Below are 13343 nucleotides of genomic sequence, written 5' to 3'. Positions count from 1 at the left end.
GTCCCTGCTGGAAGTCATCGTCCCGTAAGGTTCTCCTGGCTAATTGGGGCTTGTACGTTAAGGCTGGATAGTTCCGATCAAAGTCTAGAATTGGGCCCCAGATGTTCTCGAAACGATGCAGGTGGCCTGCCCCGGCTGCTGTAACCCTCTCCGCGATTAGGATGTCCCAGATTTTCGTCCACCAGAAAGGCATTAGTGGGCCCTCCACCGTTTTCCAAGTGCGAGCTATTACGTTTCTGCCCGCCAGAAGGCATTGGGACAGTAGTTTGGCCCTGGGACCGGACCTGGGATAGATCCCGGGGACTGGGGCACCCAGGAGGATGGGTTCGGGCTCAAGGGGAAGTCGTACCTTAGTGATGTCCGTAATCATCGCTAGGCATTGTTCCCAAAAGGTCTGGGCCCTCGGGCAAGACCACCACATATGGAAGAAAGTTCCTACCTGGCCGCATTGCCTCCAACAGTTCGGGCTGAGTGTAGGGTTCATGTGGTGTAATCTCAGAGGAGGATAATACCATCGGAGGAGGATTTTGTAGGCGCCTTCTCTGTTCGTGATGCAAGACGAAGAGGAGTGAGCCCGCGACCAAATATCAACCCACAGCTGGTCTTCGACTGGGTGGCCTAGGTCCGCCTCCCATTGAGCCATGTATCGGGTTTTGGAGGTAAGGAAGTCATTTTGAAGGCGCTTGTATAGGGTGGAGATGCTTCCCCTGGGTGGGAGATCATTTAGGGTCAATTCAATGGCCGTGGGGGGCCGGGTGGCGGCTTGACGGGTCTGTGGATGAGAGCACCAGTGGCGCAGCTGAATGTATGTAAATCTGTCCTGTTCCTGCAGTTGGAAGAGTTCTTTACATCGCCCGAAGGTGCAGGGCTGTCCCCCTTCGAAAAGCTGCCCCAGGGTCTCCAGGCCCCCCGCTATCCAGGATCTGAAGTTCCGGGTGGACCAGCCAGGTGAAAAGGCTGGGTTCAGGAACACGGGTGAGGAGGAGCTGAGTCCCACTGGGGTTTTCTTCTGTTTCAGCGCTTTATCCCAGGTAGTGATAGTGTGTTTGGTGGATCTCAGGAGGTCCTGCCATTGGCGGCGATCGGAGGGATTGATATGCGGGAGAAAGCGTAGAGGGAGCGGCAGTTGTGCTTGTTCGAGGTCCACCCATTTCGGACGGTTGGTAAGCACCTGCCATGATCGGATGCAGGAGAGCTGGGCCGCTATCTGATACTTTCGTAGGTCCGGAACTCCGAGGCCACCCAGTCTAGCATTGCCCAGCATCGTGGTCTTGGAGATTCTGGGCTTCCTCCCCTTCCAGATAAACCGTGACATTTTCTTTTGTAGATTTTGAAGGGCCGGGGCCGGGATCGATACCGGAAGCGAGGAGCAAGTATATAGGAACCTTGGTAGCAAGTTCATTTTACAAGCCGTGATACGGCCCATCAGTGAAATTTCCTGTGTCTCCCACCGTTTCAGGTCAGCCTCGAGGTCCGTGAACAGTTGGGGAAAGTTAGCCCGGTAGACGTCTCCCGGGTCAGCTGGGATCCGGACCCCCAGATAGCTGAAGCTCTTAGTTGTCCAGTGTATCGGGCACATTGGGGCCAGAGCCTCCTTGACCTCTCGGGGAAGGGCTACCCCCATGGCAGCTGACTTCTGGTAGTTGATGGCGAAACCGGTGACCTTTCCATAGTTCTCTATCTCAGCTAAGGCCTGAGGGAGGGAGGCGCAAGGTTCTGTGATGGTTAATAAGACATCGTCGGCATACAAGGCCAGTTTATGGTGTGTCGTACCCGCCTGGAAGCCCTTGATCCGCGGGTTTCGCCTGATCCGTTGGGCGAATGGTTCCATGATTAACGCAAAGAGCAATGGGGATAGCGGGCAGCCCTGTCTGGTTCCACAGGTCAGGTCAATAGGGGGAGAGAGGATGCCATTGACTCTGAGCAAGGTCTTGGGCGCGGTGTAGTTAGCCCAGATCATGGCACGGAACTCTGGGCCAAAGCCAAAGGCCTCGAGGGCAAGCTTCATAAAGTTCCAGTCTACTTTGTCGAAGGCCTTAACTGCATCCAGGGCCAGAAGGACCAGTTCTCTGGAGTCTCGGGAGGCTAGTTCCACCAGATTCAAAGCTCTACGAATGTTATCAGTGGTTGAACGGTGTGTGATGAAGCCACTCTGGTCGGCATTGATTATCTCTGGCAGGATCCGGGACAAGCGGGTTGCTAGAATTTTGGAGTATATGTTGGCGTCTATATTGAGCAGCGCGATTGGTCTGTAGGACGCCGGGTCCTTCGGGTCGCCGCCAGGTTTGGGCAGCAAGACTGTGATTGATTCTTGCATTGACGGAGTTATAGAGCCTGTGGTTTTGAATGAATTAAACAGCTGTACCAGGGGTGGGAGGAGTTGGGGTTTGAAAACTTTGTAAAATTTTGCTGTGTAGCCGTCCGGACCAGGGGCCCGAGACTTCAGGGATTTTATCGCCTCGTCGACTTCCTCGCCGGTAATTGGGGCTTCCAACGAATCCCGGGCTGCGTTTTTCAGTCGGGGGAGCGCTGCCCCTTGCAGGTATTCCCTCTGTTCCTTGTCGTTGCGGGGCGGGGCGGTCATTACCTGGGTCAGGTGGGTCGATGCAATTTGAAGCTTGTCGAGATCCGAATATTGAGTCTTGCCCTGCTGATCCCGTAAGCCCACGATTGTGTTATTTCTTCTCATCTTGGCAAGTTTGGCCACCAGCAATTTGTTCGCTTTATTATTTTTGGCATAATAGAATTGTTTGGCTTTCGTCATTTGATGGGCGGTGTGTTCAGCATAGTGGGCTTCGATTTTCTTTTTTGCTATGCGGAGGGCTCGCTGCATTTTAGGGGTCCAGCCCTTCTCCTTGTGGATCCTTTCAGCCCTCTCCAGTTCTTCTTCAAGGCCCTGGCGGATTTGTTGTTTGTGCCTGTGATAGGCTGCCCCTTTGGCGATCAGATATCCTCGCACCACTGCCTTCATTGCGTCCCAGGTGTTGGCTAGGGAGGTATCTCCGCTCGGGTTTTCCTTGAAAAAGTTGTTGATCGTGGTTGCGACTGCGTCTCTGAGTGGCATCTCATTAAGGATGGGGTCATATAATGTCCATCTGCGCCGGTGGGGGTCAGGAGGCCCCTGGACTCGGATTTCCAGGGTTACCGGGGCGTGGTCGGACAAGATTCTGGAGCCTATGGTCACCTCCTCAGCGAAGGCAAAGATTTGCGGGGATATTAGGAGGAGATCTATTCTGGAGAATGTCCGGTGAACATAAGAATAAAAAGAAAAGTCCTTTTCGGATGGGTGGAGCACCCTCCATGCATCCACCACCCCCAAGGTCCTGAATAGCCGTAGGAGAGCCAAGGCCGTGGTGTAGTCTCCGGGAGAGGGCGGATGCGATTTGTCCTTCACGGGGTCCGGGACCCCATTAAAGTCCCCACCGATCACAATCTGGCCTTCCAGAAAGGGAGAAAGAATTGTAGTTAGCGAGTCATAGAAGGACGCCTGGCTCGCGTTCGGTGCGTATACGGAGACCAGGGAGAACAGCTGTCCCGCCAGCAGGCATTTCACCGCTATATAGCGTCCTTCCGAGCAGCTTATGGTGTCCAGAATCTGGGGATTCAGCCCCCTCCGAAACAAAATCGCCGTGCCACCTCGCTTGGAATCACCGGATGCGAAGAGTTGCTTTGGAAAGTCACGGGAGTGTAGGCGGCTGAAGTCTGCCGGTAGCAGATGAGTCTCCTGTAGCATGGCCACTGCAGCGGTCTCATTCCGGAGCTTTTGCAGGATTGATTTGCGTTTAGCCGGCGAGTTCAATCCCCTGACGTTTAGGGAAACAAAGTTCCAGGTCTGCTGATCCGGAGCGGGACTTGGGGTTGCTGATGAGACTTGTGGGAGGGGGGAGGCCATTAAGGAATCAGCCATCATGCCGTGGAAGATGAGCCCATCTGTTATCCTGCTTCTGGGGTTTTTGCTCGGGCCGCCAACGGGAAGTCCGAGATTTAACTGGGGATGGGGGACCCATTGTGGGGTTGGGCCCTCCCCTGGCCAACAGGGCCGTGGAACGGGGGATAGCCAACATGGCTGAAAATGTGAGTGAAATGCTCCAAGGACTCATAGATGGAACGTACCTTGGAGCCGGGCACGGGCCGTGGGGGGGGAGCCCGCCGCATCAGGGATGGAGATCATCCATGTCTTCAAAGAAATGGCGCTGGGATATGGGGGTCGCAATAGTCCCTTGTGGGGTCGTTTCCAGTTATCTTCTCCTCCTAAATCTTGGGACCTTCGACCATGTGTTATGGTTGGACCTGGGGGAGGCTATGAGATCCGAGTCCGTTGCCGCTTCGGAGGCCTGTGGAGGCGAGTGGGTAGCGGGGTCCGGGTGCAAAATACTTCCAGCGTCATCCAGATGGTTGATCCGGCGTGTAGTACCCTTATAGGAGAATTGTAAAGCTGTAGGAAAGAGCCATTTGTAGCGGATTTTTTGGGCTTGCAGGAAGGTGGTCAGCGGGCGCAGGGCTCGCCTTTTCTGGAGGGTCAGCGGAGATAGATCTTGATAAATCTGGAGAGGAGACCCTTGGAAGGTGATTTCGTCCTCGGAGCGGCTTATTGCTGAGATGGCTTCCTTTGTTGTAAAGAAATGCACCCTAGTGATCACATCGGGAGGGCCGTCTGTCTCCACACTACGGCGTGGGATTAGTCTGTGGGTGCGGTCCAATAGCAAAAGTGAGTCCTCCGTATCTGGGAGGAGAGACCGAAAGAGGAGGCCCACATATTCGGCAAGCCCCTGGTCTGGGACTGACATAGGAACCCCCCGGATGCGGAGGTTGTTGCGTCGGGTTCTGTTCTCCAAATTTTCTTGCTTATATTCCAGGATTTCGCATTTGTCCTGCAAAAGTCCCATGGAGCGCTGGATCGCAATCAGGGAAGCGGTGTGGTCCTGAGCTCGATCCTCAATCTCTCCCACTCTCTGTTCCACCTCCGAGACCCTCTTGTCGGTATTCTCCAACTTGGCAGTAAGCTCCGACATACAGGATCGAAATTCGGTTTTGATGTCCGCCATAAAGTTACGGAGGTCCTCCTTAGTTGCTAGCGGTCCCTTGTCGTCCAGGGATTCTCGTGAGGCGGGGGGAAGAGTGTCCGGTTTCTTTGCTTTGTCGGACGCCATTAGCATTGTTGCTATGTCCGAGGATTTGGCGGATTTCGGTTGCCTGGACATCGTATGGCCTCACAGACTGGGATGAATGTCCCGATATCTTGGTTGCATACGGTGGGTTTGAGTGCGTAGGGGAGAGGAGTCACAGGATTGTCCCGGTTTTTCTGGTACCGGGGGAGATGATGAACGTGGGCCGGGGCGCCCCAGGAAGCGAGCAGGGGGCGGTAAATGGCTCCCGCCGGGGTGCAAAGTCCGGAGGCGATGGGGTGTTGTGGTCGCCCCGCCGGTGCCGATCAGGGGGACCGCAGCTGCGTGTTGTGGCGCGTAGGCAGAAGGGGCCGGGGCCCGAGGCACCTACTCCGTTCCCCGCCGCTCGGGGTCTCAGCGGGGTCGCTGGAGAGTGGTCCGGGTCCCTCCAATTATGTGGAGCCGAGTGTTTCAGGACTCAAGGCAGCTCAAGGGTGTGTAGGAGGGGCTCCGATGGTGAGGGGGCCGGGAGGCCTAAGGCATCTACTTCGTTCCCCGCCGCTCGGGGTCTCCGCTGGGTCCGGGTCCCTCCAATTATGTGGGGCCGAAGGTATCTGGGTTCAGAGCCGCTCAAGGGAGTGTGTAGGCGGAGCTCCGATGGTGAGGCCGCGGCTCGGCTGTCGTCGCTGGGTCCCGTCCGCCATCTTGGATTGCTTGGTGGAGGAGCCGCGAGTTATCAACGGCCCGATTATCTTTATTTCGGCGAATTCGAGGCCCAGCAGCGCATCGGTGGGGCACCGGATCTTCCCATAGCCCCTCACCGAGTTGGGTCCAAAAACGCTGCCGGGGAGCCTTGGAAAGCTGATATGCAGCGGGCTTCCCACGGAGGCCATCAAGGAGGCGACTGCATGGTCCGCGCTCCAGGCCACGCCCCAAGGGGAATTCTTTTAAGCCCAAATGAGCACCAAATAAGTGTAGCACATGTACAGCTGAACTCCAGAATGAGCCAGGTGTGCTGAAAAAGCCAGTAAATCATCCAGAGGAAAGGTGACGGGGTTCAAAACCTTTGCCATGCGCCCAATTAAAGAAGCTAGTCAAATTATACTGGGACCAAGTCGAGGGCCTCCTGGCCTGCTGAATGATGTCCCAGTTGTCATCCGAAAATCGAGCATGCTGAAGCCTGAGCTGGTCAGGAACCAGGTTGCCAGCGCCAGCTTGGCCAGGTCCAGATGTTCCACCGCCTGCATGGCTACGTCAGGAATCCCCTGCTTGAGATCAGAAGGTGGGCGGGACCCTCGGAACAATACTGCAGCAGATCCGAAAATCAGTGGCCAGTGGAGAGCAATCGGGATGAGGCTGCAACCCACTGTAGCCTGAAACTTGCGGAGGGTCAGTTGGAGCATAAGGATGTGCGGGAACATATAACACCTGCGACCATGTCAACAGATCTGGAAGACATCTCCCAGAGCTCCTCGACCCAGTCCGGCCCATGAAGCAAAGTGGGGGCACTTGGAATTAGAGGGGATGTGAACAAATCCAGGTGTGCACACCCCCAACGCTGGAACAGGCCTCCTTGCTTGTTCAGGTAAAACATTGTAGAATTGTCCCTCCTGACAAGAACCAACTTGTCCCTGATGAGGGGCAAAAACACCTTGAGGGCCAATCCCACTGCCCTGAGCTTGAGCATATTGATATGCAGGAGGGCTTCTGCCCTGGACCATACTCATGAATCGGTAGCCCTCCAGAGTAGCCCCCAGCCCGAAAGAGAGGAGTCTGTCATTGTGAAGGGTGCTCTCACTGAAACATTGCCATCCATCGCCACCAGCAAAGATCGGGCAGTAGGAGCATTGGTACTGGGATCCTGTACGACTGAGACCCTGTCTCCTGATCCCAAGTGGCAGTCAGGTGGAGCTGGAGGCGCCTCATCTTGAGGCGAGGGCGCTGAACACTGAGCACGCAGGATGCCATCAGGCACAGAATGTGCTGAGGTGGTCGTGTGGGCCAGAAAGTGCCCCACCAACCTGCGGAGAGACAGAACCCTCTTGGGTGTAGGAAACACCTGCTGAACGTGAGTGTTCCAATGCACCCCTAGGAAGACCAGTCCCTGAGAGGGGCACAACTGTGACTTCCTCTGGTTCAGCGAGAACCGAAACTGATTAAGGAGATCCGGCAATCTCTAGCAGGAGTGAACCACCCCTTTGGTTGAACCCCCCCCCAACCTCCCTCCCCAGCTAGTCGTCCAAATAAGGGTACAGATGATGGCCTTCCAAGTGGGGAAGACCTGCCACTGCGTTCATCAACTTTGTGAAGACACGAGGAGCCGAGTTCAGGCCGAAGGGGAAGCACTTTGTACTGAAAGTGGTACAACATAATTCTGAACGGCAGAAACATCCCATGCAGTTGGTAGATGGGAACATGAAGAGGGAATCTTGAAGCGTTCCAGCGCTAAAAACAGATTTAGAAACGGCAGGTCCAGGTCAACCCTCAAGCCAACCTGGTTGTTCTTGGGTACTGCAAAAATCCCGGAATAGTACCCGGAGCCCCTGTCTACAAGAGGAACTGGTTCTATCCCCTGCATCTCCAAAAGCGAAAGGACCTCCCGTAAAAGAACCAGGGACGCAATCTGACTAAGAGAAGGAGAAGATGGCAAAGAAAGAGGAAGACTGAAGCCTGTGGAGACTACAGATAGGATCCACAGGTTGCTGAAAAGACACTTCCAGGAGTCCTGCAACAGAGCCAACCAGCCCCCCACAGGCGAGCTGTGTTCCCCGAACTTGACGTCACTGCTTCTTGGCATCAAGAGGCGGGGCAGAGGAGGGGGAGCTGAAAAACCTGTACAACGTCCTCTGTTGCTTCCTCCTGTTGTCGCTGGGCGACCTGTCAAGCCTGTGTACTGCGGTCCCGTAACCCCTTGAAGCCGGTGAAGGCACGGGGCTTGAACTCGGTCCAGCCCTGGTACCGAGGGAAGGATTTCTAACCTGGTTTTGTCAGGATGGTCAAGGACTTGGTGGTTTGAGTGGAGGTTTACTTCTTTGTCAACTCGTCATCGGTTGACGAATGAAAAAGGTCCATGCCCTCAAAGGGCAGATCTAGGATCCGAAAACGTAGTGGCAGGCATCCACACCGTCCTTCTCATCTCAACCTCAAGGCACATCCCTCTGCTGGCTGTGTGGATGTGGGAGACCGACGATTCCATGAGATCCTGTGCAATGACTCAGCCTTCAAGGACACTTTTTTTGTCTGAAGGGAGTTTGGGCAGAAATTCCCTGAGCTCCCGCCACAGCTTCTGGTTAGCCGCAGCCAAGAAGGTGTCTGTGTTGGCTTGCCGCAAATACAGTCTTGAGATGGAATAACAGCCCTTTCCCAAAGACTCGCGGACTGTGTACTCTTTGGAGAGGCAATTGGAGGTGGCTCCCATGGAGGAAGACGACGAAGACGATGGTTTAGAATACAAGAAGGCCACAGCCACCACTGGCTGCAGGTGAGAGGTGAGGAGAATAAGCTCCCTGTGTGTCAGCCTAAACCCGCTATCCAACTTCTTGTTCATCTGGGCTTTGACCCTGGGCTTCACCCATACCTTTCGCGCCACCTGCAGAACATCCTTCTGGAGACAGATACCAGACTGGATCGTGGTGCGCTTCCCCAAAACCTCTGCTAGCACTCCCGACTTCTGGGGGGCTACCTCGGGCAGAGGGACCCACAAGAACTCTACCAGCCCCTAAAGGGGGTCATGAAAGGCATTAATAGATCCTGAGGGGTCATCGTCCTGGGCGTAGTCATCCTCATCTTCGCCCCCCTTTTCACAGACCGAGAGGAATCTGGCCCTGGGACACAGGTGATAGCTGGGTCGCCCTAGGTCCGGAGCCGCAGACAGGTCCAACAGCTGTTGAGGGGGAGGCCATGGTGGTGCAGGAGGAGGTGGAGGGGTCAGAATAACTGGTAGGGCCTGGACCAGGGGCGGAACCGGCACTGGAGCAGGCAGCGCTGGAGAAACGGGAGGAGTACCACCCAGAGGAGGGGGCAGAGGCGGCGCCACCTGCCGATGACCTCAGTCACAATGTCCTTCAGGAGCCCCTTCATCTCAGGGGAATGCACGAGGAAGAGGAAGCACTCGAAGAAGCAGTCCACGCTAGCCACTGGGTCCCTAGTGGCCCAGCTCTCCAAGGCGCTGGGCCTCGACTCATGGTGAAAGGGCCAAGGCGCCTGGTGCGTGTAGCCGTAAGACAGTGGATGGGTAGATGTATCCCGAGGAGACCAGAAGCCTTCACCGTAGGATCCGCTGCCGGTTCCAGAGGGAAGGGAGCTGGGATCATCTTGCAAAGCCCATTTAATAGGCGAAAACACTGGCGGGCCCTGAGCTGGATCCAAGATGGCTGCCGGCCTGGCAGGCTCCGCTATGTCCCTATCTGCCATTTTGAAGCCTTGCCCTGGGAGGGAGGGCGCGGAGGCCCTGAGCCAAGAGAGGCCTCAGACACGGGAGGATACAGCTTGGGTTTTGCACCAGATGCAGAGGCGTCTACCTCAGAGATCGCTCTGGTAGGTACTGAGCCCTCAGCCGGGCAAACGGTATTCACAATGCCCTGACTGGCGAGCTCCGGTAGGCTGGACGCCCTTGGCATCAGTGCCAGTAGCCACGTTGGCTAGTTTTAAGGACAGACTCTTGGAGGTGGCACTCGACGATCCCTTACCCCTGGGGTAGAAAAAGAGGACGAACTTGATCGCCCTTCCGAGGACAGCCTGGTAGGGAACCTGAGCCCCTCAGCTTGGGAGCTGGTATCGAGGACGGCCTTAGGTCTGTCCCCGAGTGCCCGGAAGTGCCCCTTGGCCTGGGAACCGGTAGCCTTGGACTGCCAGAACCTGAATTTGAGGAACCCTGATCCGTGGGATCCACCGGAAAGGAGTTGCCGTGCTGAACAGAGGACCTACCTTGTCTTGACGAGAAGTACTGGAGACAAAGTCCTTAAGGTGGGGAGGAGGAGAAGTGTGGAAGATCTCCCTCCACTTCGACAACTGATTCTTCAATGCCCTGTGACCGAGAGTGCTGCAAGCCGAACATGCGTCCCAGCGACGGTCGGGCTCCAAACACTCAAGACAGATTGCATGGGGGTCTGAGGCCAGGAACGAGCGGTTGCATGAGGCATATCTCGTAAATCCTCAAGTGGACGACATGCACCAGGGGAGGCGAGGCACCAAATGGAAGTTAAATAAGAATGAAAAAAGGACAGGGGGCAAGCAGAATGCAAAGAAAGTCTCTGTGCTGGCTTCCTTAGTCCGATACCGTCCGTGCGGAAAAAGGGACCGGAGTGAGGTGCCACAGGGCAGGGCCTTGACGGGGCATTCCCACGGCCGAGGGCGCGCCCCAGCACGCAATACTAATTTTAAAGGGAAGCTCAGTTTTTCGCTGCCAAAGGTTCTGATAGCTTCCCCATGTTGGGCGACACTCCACAAGGATGGAGAAAAGGGGACAGGTCATATGAGTTTTGAGATGGATCTAATCATAAAAGCAGTAACCAATGTGTAAACATGAATGCAGATAGTGGGTCCTTTAGTATTTCTATAGAAACCTTTTTTCTTTTCACAGAACATGAACAAATGTCTATTGCCACACAAGCTATGGAATTGTCTCGGTGTCTAACACTGATGTGGCCTCTGATAGAAACATATAAGGAACTGTCAGGATATCTGTAGCTATTCTATAGTATGTGTTTCACCACTAGAACTGCACATGTTGTGCATGTTTGAAGATAAATAAATGGTTCAAGCGTATGTGAGGAGTCCGGAATGAAATTCGGACACATGTGAGTCATGGCTTTGTATAAAGACTTATTAAAATAAAAGGGGTTGGGAAAATTCCTCCCTGTCCCTATTGTAAGAGGACTTATAGGATATCATAAGTCATTTATAACGTGCCTACCTAAACCAAAAACTAAGGCTCTGTCTGTGTCAGAATGTCCAAAACAAAACTTCTACTCTGACCCTCACACTCAAACTAAATTCAAAGGTGAATAGGGTAATGTCTTTGGCCTTAAGTGTTCTTAGAATAAAGTGTTCAAAATGGAAAAAAGAATAACTCCAACACAAAAATTCTTTAAGGTTAAGGATCCTTGCTGCAGGGTTGGTTCCCTTCCTCTGGATTCCTCTTTACTTTCTGGTGTTTCCACAAGTAGCAGTTTCTTGTGCCTTTCCTGTCCAGCAACAATACTGATGCAAAAAACAGTCTGGTTTTCTACTTTTGACTTGTCAGGATACCTGGTGTACTCTCCTGCCAGGTTCTGCCCCTTCCCTCCTTAGTAACACAATCCCTTCTCAGGCTGTCTTTAGCATTTGTACTTTCTGTACACTGTTCAGCTTGTTCTTGTCATGTACACTTCCCCCTCAGGACTTTCTTTCCACACACACTTGCAAATAGCTGGTAAACTCTCCTGCCAGGGCTTCTTGAAATTACACACTTGTAGCTGCCTGGTATAGTCTTCTGCCAGGGCTTCTGGTAATCACACACCTGCAACTGCCTGGTATATTCTCATGCCAGGGCTTCCTGTTATCACACTTCCACATTTACATGTCTACTGTGCTTGATAATGTATCTGCTTGATATATTATCTAGTCCATGCTTCCCGTATACCTGTACGGTATACATTGACAAACCTTAAAGGTTTTCACTTGTGTTTAGTTTCCCTTTTTAACGAAAAGCTCTTTTGCACTTTCTCAGCTTCTGGGTGGACTCACCAGTTCTTGCTGGCGTTCCTGGTTTCTCCTGGGACCACCTGGTGACGGTCTTTCTGTGCTTTCTCTGTCGCAACCACCTTCTCTTGGGTGCCCCATTTCTGCAGCTTCTGTTGGGCGCGTCTGCTTCGTTCTATGCTCCGGTACATCAGATGCTGCCACTTGACACCTGTGAATACCCAGGAGTTTTCTGTTGGTTCCTGGCGTTCCTGTCCTCTTCCCATGATAGCTTTCTTCTTCTTGGCTCTCGAGCCGATCGGCTCCACCACACGCATTCCAGCCCTTCAGTCTATTGGTCCGCACTCAGAGAAACGGCTTTCTCTTGCTCTCAGCACACTTACACTTTCTGCTTCTGCTCTTTAATTTTCCCTGCCACAGGTGTATGTTCCCACCCAACTAGTGATTCTTCTACTCATGACCACCTTTGCTCTGCATTATGTGGTTCCTCTTTCTCAATCCAGTTTCGGTAGTTATGAGAATGCAAGTCCATTCTTGATAGTTTATATGACAAACCTGGCAAGGTAGTTTTAATGATTCCCAAAGGCAAGTCAGGCCTGGATGGAGTCCGAGAAGGTAGTATTTTGTAGGTTAGTCTATGGGTCTTGGGAAAAGGTTTTCACTACCCTTCATAGGTGAATGAGAGGATGTAAGATAATATGCCATAAGGGTATTAGGGATCGGAGGTTGATCTCAGGAGGAAAAGGGGGATACCATGTCTCATCCGATGATGCCATGGGACCTCACCGGATGTTGTCTCCCCCCATGTGATCCTCTCTCATATAACCACTCTCAGGGTCAGGATCAGGATCAGGTAGGTGCTGCCGTCCCCTGGCCAGATGGGAGGAGGTCACAGCTGGGAAAGGAGTAATGACATCATCAGATTAATCACACTTCTTAACCTACCCCATCACAGTTACATTTTATTTTTCATTTGTTATATCCAAGATTACAAAAAGATATGACACTTTATGATGCTGGTTTATCAAAAACCAGGCAAACATCATTCACAGTATAATTTGCTAAGAATAACAATTAATTATATCGATCTAAAATATAATTAATCGTTTCACAACAAAAAAGCTAACACTTACAGCTGTCCATTCTCCGGTCCTGCACCGATAACACTTCCACCCATCAAGGATTTCCGAAGAAGGAATGCCATAACAACCTGCAATAAACGAATAATGTAAATTAACTTACACTTTCACTTCATCATTCGGCACATTTTATGTGTTAATTCAAAATGTACTGCAACTAGGAAGCTGAATTATCAGTCTTGTTTGGGGGTAAATAGTAAGACTGCTCCTCTGTCAGTGTACCACCTAAAAACAGTGCAGACGGTCCTTTGTTTGGCTGAAGCAACAAAGGTGCAGCAACTGAATAAGGTAATGTTCACACTCATGATGTATCATTACATAGATTGTCGTATCTGCAAGCCAAATGTTCAAGGGCACAGTCAAACAGTCAGAATATTAGGAACAGCGTTTGAGAACAGCTTCATAGAGAAAGAATCCT

The 13343-nt window shown here is 52.8% G+C and overlaps 1 protein-coding gene across 5 annotated transcripts in view; it reads right to left on the bottom strand.

Moving 5' to 3' along the window:
* The window catches only part of KDM4C (lysine demethylase 4C), a 3084728-nt gene that overhangs the window by 1126279 nt on the left and 1945106 nt on the right, over positions 1 to 13343 (bottom strand). For all 5 annotated transcript variants that reach the window (XM_069625930.1, XM_069625928.1, XM_069625929.1 and 2 more), the window contains one exon: positions 12920 to 12996. In XM_069625930.1, the coding sequence (XP_069482031.1) occupies positions 12920 to 12996 (77 nt within the window). The remainder of the gene's footprint in view (positions 1 to 12919; positions 12997 to 13343) is intronic.

Source organism: Ambystoma mexicanum, chromosome 6p, assembly GCF_040938575.1.
Source record: "Ambystoma mexicanum isolate Mex_15411 chromosome 6p, UKY_AmexF1_1, whole genome shotgun sequence".
NCBI classification, from domain to species: Eukaryota; Metazoa; Chordata; class Amphibia; order Caudata; family Ambystomatidae; genus Ambystoma; species Ambystoma mexicanum.
This window is presented reverse-complemented; position numbering and strand designations above follow the sequence as displayed.